This window comes from Stigmatopora nigra, unplaced genomic scaffold, assembly GCF_051989575.1.
Source record: "Stigmatopora nigra isolate UIUO_SnigA unplaced genomic scaffold, RoL_Snig_1.1 HiC_scaffold_29, whole genome shotgun sequence".
NCBI classification, from domain to species: domain Eukaryota; kingdom Metazoa; phylum Chordata; class Actinopteri; order Syngnathiformes; family Syngnathidae; genus Stigmatopora; species Stigmatopora nigra.
This window is the reverse complement of record NW_027551608.1, coordinates 1194420-1218510: the sequence shown is the minus strand read 5'-3', so window position 1 is coordinate 1218510 and position 24091 is coordinate 1194420. Positions and strand designations below refer to the sequence as shown.

The 24091-nt window shown below is 39.9% G+C and overlaps 1 protein-coding gene across 1 annotated transcript in view; it reads left to right on the top strand.

The window, feature by feature from the left end:
• Positions 1 to 24091, top strand: part of LOC144192931 (complex I assembly factor ACAD9, mitochondrial-like) — a 65564-nt gene that overhangs the window by 23195 nt on the left and 18278 nt on the right. The window contains exons 4-6 of the mRNA XM_077711773.1: positions 4722 to 4801; positions 12596 to 12722; positions 12789 to 12866. Of these exons, the coding sequence (XP_077567899.1) occupies positions 4722 to 4801; positions 12596 to 12722; positions 12789 to 12866 (285 nt within the window). The remainder of the gene's footprint in view (positions 1 to 4721; positions 4802 to 12595; positions 12723 to 12788; positions 12867 to 24091) is intronic.

The window sequence follows — 24091 nt, the reverse complement described above, 5'->3', positions numbered from 1 at the left end:
TCATAAACAGAAGAATTTAGAGTGTTCAACCAGTCTAGCATCCATAATTTCATTTTGTCGGAGTAAACTGGAGTACCAGGAGAAAATTCACAAATTCTCGAGGACGCCAGGAATACCCCACATTCCGGAAGGTCTGGATCCACCCCGCATTCATTAGTAGATCATTGAAGACACACACACACACACACTCTAGCATTTTAACCGTTTGTAAAAAAATTTACCTTCGTTTCACATAAGGTTATACCCTTTTTAATGCTACCAGTTTAGCTGTTTGCTCCCAGCATTGAGGTGGCAATAGTTTGACATCTAAGGTTTTTATTTTTCACAGCCGTCATGACCTAATGGCCCCCTATCAGGTTTTTGGAAAATCCCAATTCCCTCTAATAGCATGCCAATCACCTTTTAACGCGGCCATCCAAATTTGTTTCCGCTCCATCCAGGTGATAAGATAATTTCCCCCATTTCTAAGACAAATTCCTCCACGTCAATTTTATGCAACATGACGCCTATGGCCTTTATCATGTCGCCTTGAGTTCAAATTCTATGAACCAAAATAACACGGCACTGCCCATTCCCCACATTAGAGTTGGCAACCTCGATCACCGTCAAATTTTGCCCATCCCATTTTGTTCATAGACGACCCTTCTACCTAAAGCGTCACTTGTTTCAAAAGATGAAAGGCCCCACTAGAATTTGGGCATCATGCGCCAAATAGAGCCTATTTACACATTTGTCTCGAATTTGTTTTAGATATGGGGTCCCCAATTCCAATCTTTATCACTGTAACATTCAGGTGTATTAACCCCATCATTGCTTAATTTGAATGCCCTTAAAGCAATAGAAAGCAATGTCGAATTTGTTTGTATCAATTCTTCAATGCTTATCCAATCCGTAATATCCTTAAAGTCATCAATATGACCTGTGCCAAAGCATATTTCCTCCTGTCCGGACAACAGACAATGTTCTTTCAAGTGCACTTTGAAAAAACATTCCATGTTACTCCAGTCTTAGGGAAAATATGCTTAAACCAATTATTTTATTAACAATTCACCTAATTATTTGGATGAATGCCATGAATTTTCTCATGCCCCTATTGCATTGTTAATTTCCCGTTTGATTTCGTTAACAGCCAAATAACTCTCAATACCAGCGATATACTTTGTAAATCACCTTGTATGATGTTTACTTAAGACAAGAGTCATTTCCCATAGCTCCCTGTTACCAAAACAAAAATCTACAACAATTAAATTAGAGAAATCAACCTTTTGTTAGGCATTTCCTAATTACAATTTTTAATGTTTTAAAAACCTCGAATTGTCACCAATATACCATAATATTGTAAATTTTTCCATCCTTGTCTTCTCTTTAACCAGCCAACGTCCTGGATTAAAGTATTTTGAACAATCAAAATAATCAAAAAAAGTATTAATATTATTTTATCCTCCAAAGCTAGTTTCCTTTAACTAAGAGCCCTTTGAAATCCACAATTGTTCAAAAATGACTATTTTGCTCTTCCCAAATCCAAAGCTTTTCACCAAATCAACCTTTTACTAAAGAGATTTTCTATCACCTTAATATACATTTCTGTTTAAAACCCGAAAAATGAATGCGAATTGCAATGTCTTCACGGAAGGGATTCAATTAATTTTAGTCGTTTACACGGTCCGCGCGCTCCTGAAAGGCTCACACAGTCAAATTGTCTGCCCCGCGGCCCACATGTTTCACTCCCATCTAATCAGCAGTCGCTGCACCAGAGCGCTTCTCCCGCAGTCGACACATTATTTGGCAAGTCTAGAGCATAATAAAAACATAGGTGACATTCCCTGCTAAACATTTAAATGATCATTTTGTATATATTCTTTCGTCTTTTTAAACACCATCTTCCCGCTAGCGGACGGGATCAAAACCAGGCCAAGCCGCAATAAGCCATCACATTGCTGTAAATTGACAGTACATATAGGTTATATTAACAAAGCACCTCCAGCACTCGGAAATAACCATTCTAATTGTTGTTATACAAGCCCCAGCATCACAAAAAAACCCAATTTAATTGTAATCACAAAACTTCATACCCGGATTAAGCAAATCAAATACCAGTGTCTCCATTAATTTTCTAGCTCAACCTTCTCATATCCAAAATCTACATTCCAAATCATTCTAAGCCGACATTCCTTGTTTTCAGAGACCTTCTAGTCTGGGTATTCATGTAATATATATACCCCCATTTTTTTACAACTTATCGCTGATTTTTGTCGAACTTTACACCATCTCTTCTCCCTCTACTTTTGTTAAACTTCCTCCGCTACCGTCACCTATCTCGGTAAAAATTTTCCCCCTCAGCCGAGGAGGCCCCGCTCTTTTTCCTTACCAAACAGTACTTTCCCGCCACCTCGGTCTTAAATATACCCCCGTCATCCGAGGGAGCCCCCACTATTTTCCCAAAATAGTATTTTTAACTTCTCCCCGGCCTTATTTCGCCATTAGTGTCTGTGGAACAAGCCGTCCCACCTTTATCTATTTACATATTATTTATATATGTACATAAACAAAAGCCTAATTTTCATCATACCCAGAAACTGCGTATGATCAAATTGGTAGTGCTTCTCCATAAGGTTGGTTTTCTCGGCAAAAGAACCAAGTAAGCGATAATTTTGGACTCGTAATTTGGCATTCTGCCGTTATGGATACATCTCATCACCCCCCGAGCGGATCACTTACTTCTCACTGTCTTTCACTCACCTTCAGTCAGCCTGAAAGAGGCAGATCACTGCCCAACGTCTTTTCGTATTACCTCACCCCGAAGTTATTGCACAGGAGGGATTGTGTGTCGTGTTACCGCAAGTTTAGAGTCCTGATGGATGTGGGAAAAAATTGTCCTTAAGCCTATTTGTCCGTACTTCGTGGGACCTATAGCGTCTGCCGGAGTGCAGCAGCTGGAACAGATTGTTACCAGGGTGGTATGGGTTCCCTATGATGTTCCTGGCTCTGCTGAGGTAACGAGGGCTGGCAATATCTTCCAGTGAGGGCAGAGAGCTGCCGACAATCTTTTGGGCAGTGTTAATCACTTTCTGTATAGCCTCTTTGTCTGCTGCCGTGCTTCCAGCGTACCACACTGTGATGCAGTATGCCAGGATGCTCTCCACAGTGGCACAGTATATAGTCATGAAAATGAAAAAATGGAAATGAAAATCAGACATAGGCATTGTCGTCATCATTGACTTGACAAAAAGCCTAGTAGTCATCATACCCTCAGCAGCGTATGACGAAATAGTATCGTGCTTCTCCACAAGTTCGTCTTCCCAGGCCAGACACATTTATGACATTTATTTATGACATATTCATACTTGTTAGCTCTCCGCCTTGAGCGCCATTTTCCGGCGACTGCAAGTTGCCTCACCAATGCCAACAAGAATAAGATGGATCACTTACCTCTCAGTCTTTATACTTACCCTCCCTCAGTCAGCCTGTGGAAGGCAGATCTGCGCCAATTGACCTTCCTGTTACTTCATTTCGACTTGACTTAATTTCATAGTAGGGATATGTGTAGTCGTCATGTCACGTGTTGCCGCAGGTTCAGAGACCTGATGGCTGTTGGGAAAAAGCTGTCCTTGAGCCTGTTTGTCCGTGCTTTGTAGGACCTGTAGCGTCTGCCAGATGGAAGCAACTGGAACAGGCCGTGTCCAGGGTGGTATGGGTCTCCAACAATGTATTCTAGTGATGGCAGAGAGCAGCCGACGATCTTCTGGGCAGTGTTTATCACCCTCTGTATGGCTTTTTTGTCTGCTGCCGTGCTTCCGGTATACCACACTGTAATGCCGTAATTTCAGGTTGCTCTCCACAGTGGCTCTGTAGAAGGTTGCCAGAAGCTTGGTGTCCAATTTGTCCCTTCTCAGTACCTTGAGAAAGTGGAGTCGTTTCTGGGCCTTCTTCACTAACTGTGGTGTTTGTGGACCAGGAGAGCCTATCCGTGACAACTTTACTTTTTACATACTTTTGGTCCGTCAAAAGCGGCTTATATGAAAGTAAATGAGTGACAACTTATTTTATTTTTTATTATTTGTTACTTATTGATCATATATTTATTAGTTATTATTATTTATTGATTTACTCATTATTGTCTGTTTCTTTGTTGTTGTTATTTGTGCACTTTGTAGTGAAGATTTAAATGTTATTATACTTGTATAATGTACTTGATTAGACAATCAAAAGTCATATACACTGAACTTGGTGCCATGAAATTTCCAGTCTGACTTGGCCAAAAAACCTACCACAGCCACAATCACACCCATTGACAGTTTGAAGTGTTCAATAATGTCATTGGGACATGGCTAGTGTAGAGTAACTCGAGAAAACCCACAGAGCAACAAGAAGAATAGAAAAACTCCAGACAGGCCAAATCTTTATATAGACTCCTTGACCTAATGCATTCTAAAAGCAAAATTCAGGCTTGAACGATTGTGAACCTCTCCTACAACATCATACAACCGTCATTGTGTAATCGATGTTGTCATCTCCGACCAAATTCAAAGTTTACACCAGACTCTAAAAAGGTTCCTTTTGTTGGTGAATTTGCTGTGTTTACTCAGGCAAATAGAAAATTGCTATGTTGAAAACAGTCTCCGCTGAAAATTTGTATCATTGCAGCTTTAAAAACAACATTCAGGGTTCCATTTTCGCACCAGTCTTTTTTAAGCAATTAAACTGTTTCTCATTCTTTTCAGGGTACAAATGAAATTTTGCGAATCTACATTGCTCTGAGTGGAATGCAGTATGCTGGCAAAATCCTCACAGGAAAAATAAAGTAAGTCAAAAAGAGAAATACTTTTTTTAATTTCAATCAATAGTAGTGGGCTCGGTCCTATGTCAAAATATATCACATTATATTCTTATGTATACATATACAGTGGTAACTTGAGATAGGAGCTTAATGCGTTCTGGGACTGAGCTCTTATGTCGGTTTACTCTTATCTCAAATCAAAGTTTCTGATAGAAATGGACTAAAAACAAACTAATTTGCTCCAATCCTCAGAAAAACACCAAAATACTGGATATTGGAACAGAAAAACGTTTTTATTTGTTCTAATTCGCCATTTAGTAACAGTAACAAATAACTAGTGGTAATGAAATTTAAAATTACAGTGTTCCCCCCTACTTTGCGGTTCAGCTATCGCGGACTCAGAGCTTCGCAGATTTTTTTGGGAAAAAAAATACAAATACTACATTGAATCAACATATTTTACAGTTTTTTTTTGTTATAACATGAATTTCACTCTCTCTACCCGTATTCTATATGGTGTACAGTGTTCCCTTGCTTATCGCCCTTTAAGGCATTCTGAATGTTGGTTAGACACGTGGCTATGTTGTAGTCCTTCCAATAGGACTTCATGCTGAACGTCTCGTCGGGCTCTTCAATGGAGGAGATGAGACCCTGCATTGTCGCCTTGGTGTAGAGGGCTTTGAAGGCCCTGATAACCCCCTACTCCACGGGCTGGATGAGGGAAGTGGTGTTGGGGGGAAGGAACTCCACCTGCACCCCTTCATGGTGCAAATTAGCTGCATGACCTCCTGCACAGTCCATGAGTAGAACCTTTTTGAAGGGCAGTCCCTTTTCGGCCAGGTAAAGTTTTACCTGCGGTACGAAGGAGTTGAAGAACCAGTCATGTGTGAGGGCTTTGGTGATCCATGCTTTTCTGTTGGACATCCAGTAAACTGGCAGCAAGGCCCTGTTCTTGTTGTTCAATGCGCGAGGATTCGGTGACCTATAGATCAGGCCGGGCTTCAGCATGAATCCTGCTGCATTGCCACACAAGAGCAGAGTCACCCGATCCTTGTGGGCTTTGAAACCTGACTTCTGGAGTTCGTCCTTGAAAAGAAAGGTTCGGGACAGCATCCTCTTCCAGTAGAGTCCAGTTTCATCCATGTTGAAGACTTGCTCCGGGACATAGCCATTTTCTTTCATCATTCCCGGAAGCACATCCTCAACATAACGCCTTCGCTGCTGCTCCATCTGCAGAGGCTGCATCACCATGCAACGACACATTCCTTAGTCCGACTCGCCGCTTAAACCTCTCAAGCCAGCCCTTGCTGGCAGCGAAAGCCGTACATGGTCGTGGGTTAGTCTGGCTTGAGGCACCGGGCAGAGGATAAAATAAATAATATATATATTTTTTTTTTTTGAATTAAATTCAAATTAAGGATTTTTGAACAGGAATCCCTACTTCGCGGAAATGCACTTATCGCGGGTGGTCCCGGTCCCCATTAACCGCGATAAGCGAAGAAACACTGTACTAAAATTTGTCGATTTCGCGGAGGGGAAAGGGCAAGAGAAATGGAGAGAGACTGTTTGCACAGCAACGCGCTCGTAACATAACAAATAATTTACCTTAACCTGGATTACAATTTAATCTAACCACTAAACTTAATTTTAATTTAGTTGTACATTTGTATACCTTTCTCTTGTCCCGGGTTGGCTCTATTTGCCTTCACCCTGACTTTCAGATGCATGCTATTGAGGGTTTTTTGCTTTTGTCTTTCCTTCAAAATATTCCGAAAATGATGCACACAAATGTCCTGACACTAGGATAATGCACGTCCACTTGCCAATTTACCCGGGAAGTAGTACAAGCTCCGCCATTCTGCACAGACTAACTTAGAGGGGAAAAAACATGCAAAAATGTAACGCATCGCCTAGTACTAGTAGAGAAATTACACGATGGAGTGGCAACGGGAACAGCCAATAGCCATTTTACCTGCTGGCAGGAACCACGGAGGGAACCACTACCGCTGTAAGCACGAGAAAAGCCTAAAAAGGAAGAAAAGAGTTTAATTCCGCGTGGACATCTGCTTTTGCATTCACTGCCAATGACACTGGCCTACCTATATGCTGGATATGTAGCGAGAAACTAACAACAAAAAAAGTAACATTGAAAGACATTTTCAAAACAATCATTTAGCATTTGCTGAAAGATACCCAACCAAAAATGAGCGCCAGTGAGCAATTTCGGAATTGCAACAGCGAGCTGAAGAGAAAAAACAATTTTTCAAGAAATGGATCAGCGCTCCACAGTCAACTACAGCTGCTAGTTTTTTCGCAGCTCAGGATATCGTAAAGAAGGGGTAGCCGTTCACAGACAGAGAATACATAAAAGAAACCTTTATTTAAATATCAGTGCATCTATTCTCTGACTTAAAAAAACAGAGAGGAAATTGTTCAGAAAATTAAAGACATCAAAGCCTCTCTCTGCAAAGACCATCAAGGACAGGACCATTAAGATGGCAGCAAAAAATCAGCAGTAAGCAAATTAATGACATTAATTCAACTCAAGCATTCTCAATTGCCTCTGATGAGTCAAGTGATATAAATGATGTTGAGCACACAACAATGCCAATGCTGATTGACCGCAGGAAGAACTGATTGAACTCATACCACTTAAGGGCCAAATTCTGAGTCTGCTCGCTTGTTCCCCAATGAGACGGGGTCTTGTCCCGTCATGTGCTTTACATTTGCAGATAGCCAGCTTCATTGGTAGCTCTACCGCTTTGAGGAGTTCTGTAAGAAGCTCTGCATGTTTGACTGGGAATCCATTGGACGTTTTGATTCCTCGTTTAGCCGTTTTTTTTAACCCTTCTTAAGAAAGTTTAGTCTCAATTGATACGCTTTCACCTTTTTTGCATATGGTGACAATAATACCAATATAAAAGAGTTCCCTATGGTTAATGGCATTGCTCGCTGAGCAATAATCTTTCCAATCAATATTGGAGTAGTTGCCGTTTAATTTTATTACGTCAGAAAGTTTATCTCACCTGTCTCCTCAAATGTTTCAACTGAGAGAACCTTACAGTGCAAAAGGTGAATCCACATTACCCTCGGCTATTTTCATGTCTGCTGGTTGGTCAGCAACTCTTGGGTCGTGCTAGTGCTTCTTCTTAATTCTGTAGGTTGATTACCCAGGCTCCGGACACCACCATTGGTCCATTCCCTGTTGAGAAGCTCAGTCTCCTTCTGCTAACCCAAATTCAATGCGTTTCCTTCAAGATTTTTCTTTTTATGTAGTCGGCCAGATTAGCTCCTCATCCAGTTCCAATGTTGTAGTGAATAATGGCAATTTGTATTGTCTACCAAATAGGATTTTCATATGGTATTGTCCGGTTGAAATCGTTATGTACGTGCAGTAATTTCCAAATGAAATATGGAACCTTTTGTCAATCCCATCAATTATTTTGTTAACAGAATTTGGGTGCCATTATCACTATAAATCAATGGTTCTTTAGAATTCCATATCGTGCACTGATTAATAAATACCCTTCTGATATCATTATCAATCACTGCAGGCAGACGTTTTATTCAATTATTGACATTAAATTAAATAGATTGCATCTCTGATAAAACCTTATAAGGGGATATACATCAAGACTTCCTCCTGATCTCCAAAGTATCTCCTCAAACAGTAATTCGTCGTACAGCTTTAAAGCCATGAATCAAAACAATTAGAAAGTCATTGATTAATCCAACGTAAGCAAAAACAACATCTGTAACTATAGTTACAATTAAGGTATTTAACAATAATAAACAGAGGAAACTAAAAACAAACTTCATTTCAATTAAAACAAACACGCCTTCATTTGCCCTAACAATTACATAAAGAAGCGCAAAGTGTGTCACGATGTAGGAACACTATGCGAGTGTTCCTGGAAGTGATAAATATCCATCTGCAAGAGTCATTGACAACTCCTCGCTGCAAACCCAGATCAACAGTCCTCGGAGCCATGTCATGCTAACGCACTTACTGTTAAGTTTCAGTTTCCCTCGCGGAGGTGGCTACAGATACAGGCTGGATCACAGATCATAGCGCCTCATTCAGTTCTTGCTGAGAGCAGCGGAGTACTGCACGCCAAGCACGGAGATCGGCTTCACGGCTTCACCCTCATATTTCACTTCCAAAGACAATCTTTATTAAATCCGTGCTGACGTCTTCCCAAATCAGACGATCAACCCACTGAACGAACATCCAAAAACCTTAAAAAAATTCACAACACAATTCTACTAGACACCAAACAATTCATTGCTTGGACACACTCCACATTCCCAAACAGTCTAACCCAACTCACAACGAATTGTGTGGGTTTATATGCTGTAATGCCAATATAAATAATTGTCACGAGTTAAAAGAGTTTCCGCAATTAGATACATTTGTTGATACTAATTATTATTATAACAATGCTTTTTCCGTCATACATTTCATTCCTTCGTCCAGTAATTTTTCTTATGCTTCTCTCATAATGCACAGACTTAAGCACGATAAAAAGAGAAACAACAACAATAATGATTGTGGAATCAGACTCCCAGCTCAATTTGATAGCACAGCTGTGAAAACAGTGGGAGCCAGAAAAAGGAGAAGAAAAGAGAAAAAAATATTAAGGCTCACGACTCTAACATATGAATCTCGTTTCTTATCTCCTTTGCACTGAAAGTACTTTTTCCTACCGGTATACCTTTCATTCACTTATGCTATTAAGCTAGCCAGCCAAGTCATATTTGTTTATAATTATTTCTTTAGTTTTCGTGGTGTTCAGTGTGAGATTGTTCACCAAGCACCACGAAGACAGTTTGTTGACCTCATTTGTGTAGGCCGACTCATCCCCTCCTGAGATGAGTCCGACCACAGTTTTGTCATCGGCAAATTTCATGATGGAGTTAGACTGGTGGGTTGGTGTACAGTCGTATGTGTACAGGGAGTACAGAAGAGGACTCACTACACAGCCTTGAGAGGAGTCAGTGCTTAGTGTAATGGAGGAAGAGAGGTGGGGTCCAAGTCTAACAGTTTGTGGTCGGCTGGTTAAGAAGTTCTTTATCCAGCAGCAGATGGAAGAGGATAGTCCGAGGTGGGAGAGTTTGTCAGCGAGAATGTCCGGTATTATAGTGTCAAAGGCTGAGCTATACTCAATGTAAAGCATCCTCACATAGTTCCCATGGTGTTCCAGGTGGCTCAGTGGTGTGTGTAGCTCAATGGTGATAGCATCCTCAGTGGACCTGTTTGTTCTATAAGCAAACGAGTGAGGGTCAACTGAGGGAGGGATTGTATTCCTGATATGGCGGGTGACCAACTTTTCAACTTTTCAAAAGCACTTTATGTTCACACGTGCGAGTGCAACATGTCTACTGTCATTCAGGCTGTCAATGGTTGGCTTTTTGAGGACAGGGATAATGGTGGCAGATTTTAGGCAGGATGGAGTGTTGGATTGTTGCAGAGAACAATTGAAATTGTGAAAATTCCAGCCAGCTGGTCAGCACAGGCTTTGAGCACCTTCCCAGGTACTCCATCAGGGCGAGCAGCCTTCCTGGTGTTCACAGACCGCATTACCAGTCTCACTTCCTCTTCTGTGTATAACATAAACGTTAATCCATAAATTTAGTTGTTTAACCCTTGACACGCTTTGATTCTCAACAAATTTCCAATCCTTACACACCAGACGCTGTTTTGGATTGTCATCAATAGCCCATCTTGCTATTTGATTTTCCATTTTGAAGCAATTAGGGCAGTAATGTCCACGTTATTATTATCTTCACCTTCCTCCTTCGTTTGTTTTTCCTTAAATCATCACTATGCACAAGAATACTATCGGAGTTTAAGTGTCGATCGGCTTAGGTCCAGGACAACCGATGCCCTTACGGTTTTATAGACTAATACTCTGTCCCTTCATCTGTTAGTGACTAGTATTTACAGGGTTTTACTGTTGCAGTCCCCCGTACGCGATCTCATCCATTTGGCTTTCCCTCACAAATGGACCTTCACATGAATGATGTGACCCTAACTCCTCACAAATGCATACATTTATGTGGACTTACCACGGATGTCTTCAAGTCTATTAGGATGAGTCTTCAACAGTCGGGAACCCAGGCGCTCAGCTGAACTCCCAGATGTCGACTAAGTGCCTGGATTTCCGGATATTGACCCCCAGACTCGACAGACCAATATGATTGGTTCACCAATAGGCATTCCCAATGCAAGCACAAATAAAGAGAAAAGACAATCTTCTGGATTTTTTTATTGTAAGGAGAACTCCAGTGAAGTCTAGCCCCGGCTTTGTTCTGGCGTCAGACGTTCTTTTCTTATTCATCAACTTCAAGGACCCTAGTTACAATGGGCGTCTCAACTCTCAAGGGAGGTGTGGGAAGCAGAAGTGAGTCAATATAGTCAATACAAATGAAGGTTTTAAAATCATGTGCAGCTCAAGGTGTTTTGAATCTTCTTTGTTTTGTTCACTCCAAGTAGTCCAAGGCATTCCGGTGTTTAGTCTACCTAAAGTTCTCAGGAGCAAAGCATTTACTTTGTTGCAAGCAACCGTATAGTAATAATATTAAACTAAGTTTAATAGTATAGCAAAGGATTCTTCATTGCAAGCAAATATATAATAATGCAACACTACAATATTTTGACGACTATACAGCACATCATATTTTTAGCTGCTGTGTCAGTAAAGTGTGCTATTTCTGTATTTTACATACACAAAGGAGGAACTGTTTTTATTGACGCAGCCAGGCATGGCTAAACATATACCAACTTAAACATACACGCTACACCAACACGCTAAAAACACATTTTTAAAAAGGCAACAGAAGCAAATCTGAGTTTATTTAGCCCTTTTACAATGTACTCGCATCATCATCACCCACAAATCCATCAAAGTCCTCATTTTCTGTGTCCGAATTGAATAATTGTTCAAATGAGTCATCGAAAACGCTGTATTATACGTTCGTCCAGGCGGCCACAATCCATTCGCAAATAGTAGCTAGCTAATAGCTAGCGTAACTATTCCAACACTTCCTTCTATGCTTCGTAAAGCTGCGTTGATGTTGATTTCCCGGCCACAATCCATTCACAAATTGTAGCTAGCGTAACTATTCCAACACTCCCTTCCATGCTTTGTAAAGCTGTGTTGACGTCAATTTCCAGGCCAGAATCCATTCGCAAATAGTAACTAGCTCATACATGGGCAAACTACGGCCCTCGGGCCACATCCGGCCTGCCGACGTTTTCCAAATATTTATTTTTTTCAATTTTTTTTCAAGATGGCGCTATCACGCAGAATCCAGTGGCAGTGGCTCTGTCCACACTTATTTGTTTTTTTTGTTTTACAGCCCCTCTTTTTTTTAATTGACATTTTAATATTTTGTAATACATTCCTTTTTACTTTACTTTGTACTTCATACTTTTTACTTTAATGATGAGTATGTTAATTTTTTAGTCATTTTTTTCTGTTTGTGTTTCATATGTACTGTTAACGGATGAAGTTTTTATATCTGTCGTATTTTGTGCTGACCCGGCCCATCTGTCAAAATTTTAAAGTCAATGTGGCTCTTCCAACGCTTCCTGCAATTCTTCGTAAAGCTGTGTTGACGTCGATGTCCAGGCCACAACACATTCCCACCCGCATTCTGTTGTCATTCATGTCAGGCATTTCCTCTGTATAGCTCAAGTATGATGTTTCTTTGAGTTTTGAGTGTTTTTGAGGGCTTGGAATTATTGTCATTTTTTTCTTGATTACTGATTTGTTTTTTTTCCTTTATCTTAAAGCCTTTTTGTTCTATTTCTAGGGAATTGAAGCAAGGTAATATAGGTCTGGCTTTAGGAATAATCAGCAAAAGGTTGAGAAACTCATTTGGAAGAGCAACTGTTCCTTCACTTTTGCGAAAGAATGGAATTATTCATCCAAGCTTAAAGGTATGATATTTTAATACTTTGGAAATTGTGTGAATGTGACTGAGTTTACTCTTAATTTTGTTACAGAAAAGTGCCAATAAGTTTGAAGAAAATGTAAATCGTTTTGGGTTAACTGTGGAGAGCCTTTTATACAGATATGGAAAGGTAACATTTACTATATTTTTATCCTGCCAGAGGTGTTAAGATTACTGTTTATTGTTAAACCATTGTGCATTTTTGACACTGCCTCAGTGACAGAAGCAATGTTTAAGGATAATGCCTGTATCATTCCAAAACTTGTCATGTTTGTTTAAAAGATGGTATCCCAAAGCAGAGACAAGTTTTTTTTAAACTCAATTCCGCTATTGTATTCTACCTTCGATGAAAGTATATGTGGTTTCCCAAAGCAGAGAGACTCAAGTTTTGTTTGACTCAATTCCGCTATTTTATACTACCTTCAATGGAACAAAATCATGAACCCAAAGCAAAACCATATGGCTCATATTGAGATTCGAACAGATTGTACACTTAGGTACGTTCTGGTTTAGACAGGGCGAGAACCAAATCTTTATTTGCAAACCTCGCGTCTTTTATAGTTTCATTATCAGCGCAGCTGCATTCTTGTGCAATAGTTTTCGCAAAAACATACCGTTCTAGAACGTTCTCTTCGCAGCTCAACGTGACTCTAGTCACTAGGCACAGAATGTTCTTTTAGACTAATGGGGGCTTGCACAGCCTACGCATACTTGGAGGGACCCCTAGATCAGAAAAGTCCTCCCTCTTGCGATGGTGGCTTGGCATGCAGGAGTTAGGGTGCTCGCTCCACCTCTTCCCACCGTCAGCTTCCTGGATGGATCCTCTATGTTTAGACTCCCAGGAGTAAAGATGATTAGCAAAAGGACACATTAGGAGTCCAGTATGTTCTGGCTCCTCTTTAATCTAGTATGATACTATTAATGATGAGAAAACCAAGTTCAATAGTTTAGCAAAGCGTATTCTTCGTTGCAAGCAAATGTAAAATGTATAATAATATAAAATAAAATCCTGACATTCTCCCTCATTATATATTTGCACAGAATCTATTGCCCCTAATGAAACTTCCCCATGGCTTGGCTATATTTTAATTCATTCTGATGACAAATATAATTCCACCTGGGGGTAATGTGCAGGTCTGCTCTTTGCCGGAATTCCCCTAACTTGTAGGTCAGATGTCAAAAAGGAAGAAAAAAATAAATCTCGTCCCTTTCACTTTCATATTGATCAAAGGACATCAATGCTCTCATCAGTAGGCTGTGTAATCAGTGGATACAAGTCTTGCATTTGGAATTTGTAGGTCCAATTTATACGTCAACTTAAAAAGTATGCAGGCAGGGGATAAAACAATGCCCACACAATGGCATAGTAGTTGCAAAAACAGCCATTGAGATCACCACAGAGAAGCCAAATCTTTAAACTTGCCGGATGTCTTAACCCACCAGTCTGCCCAGGTGGACAGTCCAACTCCAGAATGACTCTTCATATTCTGGTTCAAGGTCTGCAGGTCTTCTTTGACTCTGGTTAGGGACACAGGGTGAAATGTTGGAAATACAGTTGCAAAATTGATCTCCACATGTTGCACACACCCCCTTGCTCTGCCAGAAGCATATCAACCGCTTGGTCCTGGAAAGCCATACAACTGGTGGCTGTCATCTATTTTATCATTGCTACAATTATGTTAAAGTTTTTTGACATTGTAGTGGATGTAGTTTATCCTATACATATTTTATTTGGAGGAACCCACCAAAACTAGACTCGCAACCTACTGGAATTTTCTTAGCTAACCCATTGATAGGTTCATAAATAATTACCCTTCCGATGTGATTATCAATCTCTGCAGGCAGACATCTTATTTAATTATTGACATTCAATTAAATAGATTGCATCATGGATAAGGACCTTAAGGGAAGATACATCAAAGCAACAAGACTTCCCCCTTTCTTCAAAGTATCCTCCCGAACAGTAATTCGCGTACGGCTTTTAAGGCCATAAATCAAAACAACATCTGTAACTAAAATAACAATCAAGGTATTTTAACAATAACAAAACAGGAAAATAAAACCAACCCTCATTTGGATTGAAACGATCACACCTTCATTTGACCTAAAAAATCATATAACAATTACATAAAGAAGCCCGAAGTGCGTCACGAGGTATGCACACTATACGAGTGTTATGGAAGTGGCAGATATCCGTAGCTTGTTGGAGTCCTTGCTGCCTCCTTGGAGCCCGATACTGGGTGAGATGACGGATAAACAATCCTTGGATAAGAACAAGATGACTGGTTACGACCCTGGGCACTTTTCGAACAATAGGAAGAATGATTTAACAAAGAAATTATTAAATACACACATGTATAATAGTACAGTGGACCCTCGCTTATCGTGGGTAATGGGGACCGGGACACCCCCGCAGAAGGGTGAAACCGAGAAGTAGCCGGGCGCCATTAAAAAACGCTTAAAGAAACGTATAACACGTGACCAAAACCACCACCAGGCTGATATGCTGTTCATTCAGGTGTTTTATTCCACCTTAGAATGCAGGTGTTATGTTGGTGCATACAAACAAATCAAATATAGTATATATATAGAGTAAAAAACTGCAAATGTAATAAATGTAAACTTTTATTCAGAAAAGTTGGAAATTCAAAAACATCATAGCAGAGTCACTCGATCCTTGCATCATACCAGAGTCACTCGATCCTTGCATCATAGCAGAGTCACTCGATCCTTGCATCATAGCAGAGTCACTCGATCCTTGCATCACAGCAGAGTCACTAGATCCTTGTGGGCTTTGAAACCTGTCTTCTGAAGTTCGTCCTTGAAAAAGAAATGTTCGGGACGGCATCCTCTTCCAGTAGAGTCGAGTTTCATCCATGTTGAAAACTTGCTCCGGGACATAGCCATTTTCTTCTATCATTCCCGGAAACACATCCTCAACATAGCGCCTCGCTGCTGCTCCATGCAGCGACACATTCCTTAGTCCGACTCGTCGCTTAAACCTCTCAAGCCAGCCCTTACTTCGGATTAAGTTTTCGTCCAGGCTGATTTGCTTCGCCATACAATCACGGATCCATATAACCAGTGCATGGAGAGTGTTTGGGAGGCATCACGAAGGGCTTCACAAAACTTTTACGCTTAACTTAGTGAGAAGCGTACTGTATAGCACGAGATAGGCGTGGACTGAGAATGGGCATCCGTGGTGAATGGGCCAATGGGGAGTCGAGTATATTCAGTGAGCATTCAGCTGGCCAATCAGCTTGCGTTTATGCCCATGATGCGGAAGTGACGCGGCCGTAATGCGGAAGTGACGCGGCCGTGGCGCGGGCGTGATGCGGAAGTGACGCGCCCGTAATGCGGAAGTGACGCGGCCGTGGCGCGGGCGTGATGCGGAAGTGACGCGGCCGTAATCCCCCAGGATGCTTTGCGCATACGTGCATTTTTTGTGTTTTTAAAATTTATAAAATGAAATTACTAATTCTAATTGAATATTTTGTTTCCACACCCTGTTGGACAATATAATTTATAATTTTAATTTTAATATCTTTAAAAAAAAAAATCCTGAAAAAAATCCGCGAAGCTCTGCAGGCAGCAAAAAGTGGAACGCAAAGTAGCGAGCGTCCACTGTATTACAGAATAAACCCAACATGCACTGTCTTTGTTTTTCTCAGTGCTCCCAAATTCCCCTTATCGCAGAGCAGATTATTTGGTCCTCATGTCAAGTTTCACATTTGGAGTACTGCTGCTGCATTTTCATCATAAAAATTCATGTTACGAAATCTATTTTTTTTCCATAATTTGTCGCCGCCATCCCTGAATAGGGCTTAAAGGCGATTTCAAATTTTAAAATCTTTTTCCACCTTGATATCTGATCGATTGATTATATCTTAGTGGCCAACCAATCAAAAACACACAAAGACAACCATTTATGCTCACGCTCATTATCAGACATCAGTGGTCTGCAAATTTTCATCGTCGGGGAAGGCCGAAATTCTGAGCCGCCAATTTTATATCCTAGACTGTAGATAGAAAAACAGATACAGATGTACTCCGGGACTGAGGTCTTATGTCGATTTTTTTTTTCGTGCTCAAACGAACGTTTCCCATAAAAAGGAACCAAAAACGTTAATTTGTTCCAACCCTCTGAAAAAACAAAAAAAAAAAAATATTTGTTCGGAAAAAAGGTTTAATTTGGCCTAATTTGCCATCTATTAACAAAGTAACAAATATCTAGTGGTTTAATAGTATACTAAAATGTGTTTAATAGAATTAAATTTGGACAGATTTTGCAGAGGGTAGACAGAGATGGATAGGAAAGGGGGGGACTTTTTGCACGGCAACACGCTCATAACATCCTAACCCTAACGTAAACAAATTTAAATGAACTTGGATTACGATGCAGACACTCAAAATACATTTAATATAACCGTACACTAAACTTAATTCTTATTTAGTTTTAAATGTTGGTACCTTTTGTCCGATCCACTATGAACATTCACAAGGTCGAACACAAAGTAAGCAGGCCAGGATAGATTAGTGAGATTTTGAAGCTTCTGCAGGAGAGTTCCTCTGCGTAAGACTCAATCTTTTACCGCTTCCGTTCTTCAATCCCGTTTAATTAGGGCAAGATTCCGTGACATACAAATCATCTATGACAAAGGCCATACAAATTCTCTATAACAAAGGCCATACAAATTCTCTATGACAAAGATGCATTGCTCTATGAGAAAGATGCATTGCGCTATGAGAAAGATGCATTGCTCTATGAGAAAGATGCATCAGGACTGTGACATCGATGATGTTGAAGGTCTCTATGACACATTGAAACATTCTTTGTTTATGTTGGGGCTACTGGCCAACACTTCAATAAACTCGAACACAGGAACACACACTGAGGCAGATAGAATGAAAGTTAAGGCCGCGTCTGCAGAGGCAGGGGAGTCAACAATTCAGAGGCCTGACGGTGTGACTACTCTCCAAGGTCCTCAAAGCTATTTCCCGCAGAAAAGCTGCTTCAACGGTGGTTTTAAGAGATAAGACAAGTCATAAAAATGGGAGGCGTTAATACAAATGGAGGTGGAGTACAAAAGGTGTAGTGCACATTTTAACCAAAAGGTGTAAACTAAATTCAATTCTAGTAACTTTTAATACATCAAAGTGGAAAAGGGTGCAAGATTAAATATAAGAATACAATTCATATTTCACATATCCCCCCTGAAGTTACTTTGAAAGAATTTTCATTTTCATCAATCTGTATCCCTCCTCTCCAGGTTTTGGAATACACATCATTAACAGTCACTCAACAAAATCACAAAATAACAAAATCACTTGTCAAGGCAGAGGCAAAAACTCAAGTTTACTCAGGGGTACTTGAAAAAACCCCAATGAACAGAAATCACAACAATCTTACTTATTTTATAACTATAGTTTATGAAAATTTAAATGCCTTATCAGTCAAAATTAAATATGCTAGCTGGTATTCGTTTTTGATCACTGCTTCCTTGTTAAGATCAATAAGTAGATTTGTTTTGTCATTTCCTGCAATTTCACAAATTAACTAATCATACTAAAAATTGTAAAAATATAAAAAAGCAAATTAGGCTGCTCTCCTCAGGAAAACAGCTTTTCCGTTCTCTCCAACAGTTACATTCACATCAATTAGTATCCAGAAACAAATGGACACATTTATAATTCTGAACAGAATTGAAGCCACTAAATTGTAACCACCCTTTTTGTTTGTCAGGGTTCATGATTTTAACATAATTGTGTCATTTAGAGCAATTAAAACTCATTACTTATAAAATGCATACTAATCAAGTCCCAATTCATTCAATAATGTGTATCGCGTTGGATATTAAACTCAGTTGTTTGAAATTGAAAATATCCCAATGTAGTAGTCTTTTTTTACCAAATGTGACATTCCATTGTCTGCCAATCATGTCCATAGTCTGCCAATCATCTCCTATAAAACTTTCTTAATCAATAGTCTAGGCATAACATTAGAATACAGTTCCATTTTTATCCATTTTCTTTCTAATTGTTCACATTAACTATCTGTAAGAAGGTTTGGTCTCAATTGAAATGCTTTCACTCTTTTTAAGGAGACAATAAAACCAATATCAAAAGTTCCTTATGGCTTACGGTATTGCTCCCGGAGCAATTATATCTCCAATCAATATTGGAATGCATGACATTACATCTGATCACATCAAAAAGTTTCTTACCTGTCTCCTCAAGCGTTTCAAATGAGAGGACCTTCTTACAGTGCAAAGGTGGATCCGCATCTTCCTTTCCAACTATTTTCAGGTCTGCTGGTTGGTCTGCAACGGTTGGTATGGCCAGTTCTAACTGTGTAGTGAATAATGACGATTTGTATGGTCTACCAAATAGGATTTGGACTCGTTATGTATGTGCATGATTTCATAACGAAATATGGAACCTTTTGCCAATCCTGTCAATTATTTTGGTACCACAATTTGGGTGCTATTATCACCATAAATCACTGGTTCTTTGGAATTCCATATCATGCACTGTCTTTGTTTTGGATTTTTCTCAGTGCTCCCAAATTTTGAATTTCGCATAGCAGATTTGTTCCTCCACTTCAAGTTTAACATTTGGCGTACTGCTGCTGCATTTTCATTAAAAAAATCATTGGACTAAATGATTTTCCATAATTTGTCATTGCCAACCCTAAAATGAAGAAAGAAAGGGGCTTATTGGTGAATTCAGAAATTGATTTCAAATTTCTAAATAATTTTCCACCTTGATATTTGATTGATTGATTGATTATATCTTGTGGTGGTTTTATCTTGGTGGTGGGCCAATCAAAAACACATAAAGATGAACTACCATTCACGCTCTCACATCAGACATCGGTGGCCTGCAATTTCATCACTGGTGGTGACCGCCATCCCTGGTAACTTAAGATGTCTCTTGCCCGTGCATTCTAATAGTCATTAATATGACTCACGCTAAAGCATATTTTACCTGTTCAGTGCAAAACAATAAAATATCTTCCATGCATTTGTTTTGTTTACTCAACATAAGAACCATTTTCTGCAGCTCACTAATAACAATTAAAATCTACAAGAAGGAAATTAGAGAAAACAACCTTCTATGTCTTAATATTGTCAATTTCATCATCCCTTTTTTTCTCTAACCGTCTCTCTCACTGTCTCTCTATCTCTCTCTCTGTGACTTTGTCTCTTTGCGGAGTCCCTGACTCCATTTATTCACACGTCGGATTCCCTGACTCCATTTATTCACACGTCGGATTCCCTGACTATTCATTTTTCATCTATTCTATTTCTTTCTCGTCACATACTTTGTTACGAATGTCTTATCTTACAGCTATATTTTTACGCTATATATCTCTAGGGACGTCCCGTCTTAATTTATTTTCTCCTTAATACTTATTTTGTTATGTCATTTATCCGCCCAAGTTGCCTCTTTAGTCATTTTCTTATTTTGTGCGGCAATCGTCGAGTTTTATAAGTGCGTCGCAACACCTCACGGTTTTATCTATTTTCCCCTATGATGATTACACATGCTGTCAGTTATTCTGTTTTTCTTATATTGAGCTCCATTTTACTCCCTCTCTTGGCACAGTATTTCTATACTTTTACTCTGTTTTAAATCAATCTTGGACGGGGGTTGGGACCCCCCCTCTTCACTTGGATCGTCCTGAACCGACTTTCTTGGAGACAGGCCGACACAGCCACGATCCTGCTGTATACCTTTACGGATTTCTCTGCCACTCAGGGACCGCTTTCTTCATCAGGGTTGGCTCTATTTAACTCACCTCCACTCTGTCTTTCACATGCAACCGTGATGTTTGCTTTTGTATTCCCATTAAAATATTACCAAAATGATGCACTCAAATGTCCTCACAATTGGATAATGCATGACCACTTGCCAACGAGAAGTAGCATATACGCCATTCGCACTGACTAATGCAACGTGCCGCCCAGTGCTCGGGGGAGTTGCGACCAGAGAGACATTACACGAGGGAGTTTCGGGGAGAGAGACAGTGCCCATGATGTTCTTATGAGCAGCCTCTCGCGTCCACGGTCTGCCCGTTAACAGAATTTGTCTCGTATCTCAAGATAAATATTTGCCTGAAATTTTACTTGTATCTCAAATTGCCCGTACAATGGTACCTTGACATAGGGCTTAAACATACACCATCTTAAACATACACCAGCTTAAACATACACCAGCTTAAACATACACCAGCTTAAACATACACCAGCTTAAACATACACCAGCTTAAACATACACCCGTTTAAGCATACACCAGTTTAAACATACACCAGCTTAAACATACACCAGCTTAAACATACACCAGCTTAAACATACACCAGTTCAAGTGTGTAGGCATGGTGTACTTTGGCTCAAAGGCCTCACCTCTTCTTCTCCAAACATATTGCTCGGCATTGTGGCCAAAGAGCTCAATTTTTGTTTTCTGAACACAGAACATTCCTCCAGAAGGTCTTATCTTTGTCCTTTTGGAGCAAGGGATTCCTTCTTGCACGGCTGCCTCTCAGTCCACAGAGATGTAAAACACGCTTGACTGTGGACACTGAAACCTGTGTTCCAGCAGCTTCTATTTCTTGACAGATCTGCTTTTTGGTGATTCTCGGTTGAATCTTCACCCTCCTTACCAATTTTCTCTCAGCAGCAGGTGATAGCTTGCGTTTTCTTCCTGATCGTGGCAGTGACAAAACAGTGTCGTGTACTTTATACTTACAAACAATTGTTTGCACTTTTGCTCTTGGGACCTGCAGCTGCTTTGAAATATCTCCAAGTGACTTTTCTGACTTGTTCAATTCAAGGATTCGCTTTTTCAGATCCATGCTGAGCTCCTTTGACTTTCCAATTGTAGAGTTTGTGGGCGTTTGCATCCAATGAGCCCTATTTAAATGTCCTCATAGAAGTCACCAGCTGTAGTCACTCATAATCACTCACAAGAAGTTAAGAGCCCATGCTATGAAACTCATTTCACTGAGACACTTTCTTAGTCACCAAAATTGCTAATTCATATTGTTGTATATTTTTGACCCAGCAGATTTGATCACTTTTTCTGTTAACCTATAATAAAGTAATAAAAGAACCAAACTTCATTAATGTTTTTTTTGTGACAAAGAAGTATCTGTTCCAATCACTCTATCAGAGAAAAAACAGATTTGGAGAAATAACTGGAAACTCAAGAGCACCATGACATTATGTTCTTCACAAGTGTATGGAAACTTTTGACCACAACTGTATATTATTTCTCGTTGGCAAGTGGTCGTGTGTTATCCTTTCGTGAGGACATTGGTGTGCATCCTTTCCGGAATATTTTGAAGGGAATACTAAGCAAAGAGCCCATCAATATTGAAAGTCGGGGTAGAGGCAGGGTAAATAGCCAACCCGGGAGAATAATGGTATCAAACTTTAATACAAAATTCGAATTAAGTTTATCATAAGGTTAGATTACATTAGTTTTTGAGTGTCTGAATCGTAAGTTCATTTAAATGTGTTAATGTTATGAAACGAGCGTGCTGCCGTGCAAAACGCGTCCCTCCTCTTCCAAATGTGTTACTTTGAAGGGAAAATCTTGAAGAAGATTTTCACAGGTGTTTTTTCTGAGATACTCAATGAATCAAAAGCACATTATTAGGGTAAAAAGATAAGATATGGCTATCATTGTAAATGCAAAATATAAAAGGATTCAGTTTGAAACAAAGAAATGTTTGTCTTGATTAGGACCTGATGCTTTCTGATTACAGAAATGACAAATTTCCTACCAGATGTTTTAGATGTTGTGGCGGCCAAATTGCTTCTTATGTCAAAATACCTCAATTTTATTTTTCGATGCTTCATATTACTGCAATACTTGTCACTTTGGAACAAGAAATAAAACAAAATAATCTAAGCGGAATTCTTTTATTTCATAATGTCCAATAATTTCCTTTCAGAAAGAAAGTAACGTAAGCACAACCAGGAAATGGGTCTGTAGCGCTTTAGTGTTCACCAAGTCTGTGGGTGCAATAATAGAATGAGATACACATTATGCAGGTATCAACCCTGATATTGAATGATCGACCGCAAGACCTTCGATTAGCCTAACTACTGGGATGTGGTGCGATGATAAATGCTATGACCACATCACGGCTACTCGCATCTGGCCAGTCAGAGCACGTTTAACTCATTGCCTTAGGTAAGATGGTGATGCCCTGAGCGAGCAGTGACAAACAGAAGTGAGTTTTTTCACGTTCTTTGCAAGATCCTTTTTTTCCTTAAATTTCATTGAAACAAGACATCAAAATACATTTAGTTTAGCATTTTATCTGTTTATCTTTTCTGTATTTTGAAATAAACGACCGTATTGGCCGCATTGTCCTGCGCCATGGTGTTTCGTCTTTGTCAAATTGCAGATTCTTGCATGTTGTCCTTTAATGCTCGAATAAGCTGTACCCTCGATTCAGTCATCATTACTTCGTCTGACAAATGCAGCTTTTTTTGCGAGATAATGTGGTATTTTATCTTACTTAATAACCAAATACAATATGATATATGATGTTTTTACAAAGTGTTGTTCTGTTGTGCATTAAAGATGAGAACTCCCTCCTTACACTGAAAAGTAAGGAATAAAATCTGAAGAAATTTTGACAGACCTCTTTATTTTTATAATATGAAATAAAATTATCAACACCATCACTATTTGAAAGAAGAATTTTCAGTCTCACAAAAAGAAACAGTTTAAATTTGCCACACCATCAATGGTTTCCAGACCAGAGTATTCTTTACTGTTACTACACAGGGGAACAGAGCTATCAGGATTTTGGCAGAGACTGACCAGTGTTTGTGTTCGAGGGGGACATCTGAGCCCCATACTGGATCATGGGGGAGAAAGTTGAGGCTCCGGCGTTGACGTGGGTTGCCGCCGACTGTGGGGATTGACTGTTGTAGGGATGTATGTGTGGTCGAAGACAGATGTAGGGACACAGAGGCCAGTTGAATTGGCGGGGATGATCATATACACTCGCCATCCACAGAGCCACCATATTCTGTCCAGTACTGTCGATGATTGGGAAGACACTTTTCTGATCTCTGCGCACCTCGTGATGTGAACTTCCTCTAAATGGCTCTTGGGATCTGGTCCACTGAATTTGAAACAGGATGGATAATAGTCTGTCCGATTGTTGCACCGGACATACGTTGCAGGATTGACCGTGGCTGCTAATGGCACCGCGACCATGGTATGTAGGCGGTCGAACTTTGCCGGAGAGGATTCTTTCGAATTACCCAGGATACAGTTGTAGGTGTGGTTGGAGAGTTCTTTGATCTGGAGGTTGGCCCATAACTGTGGTT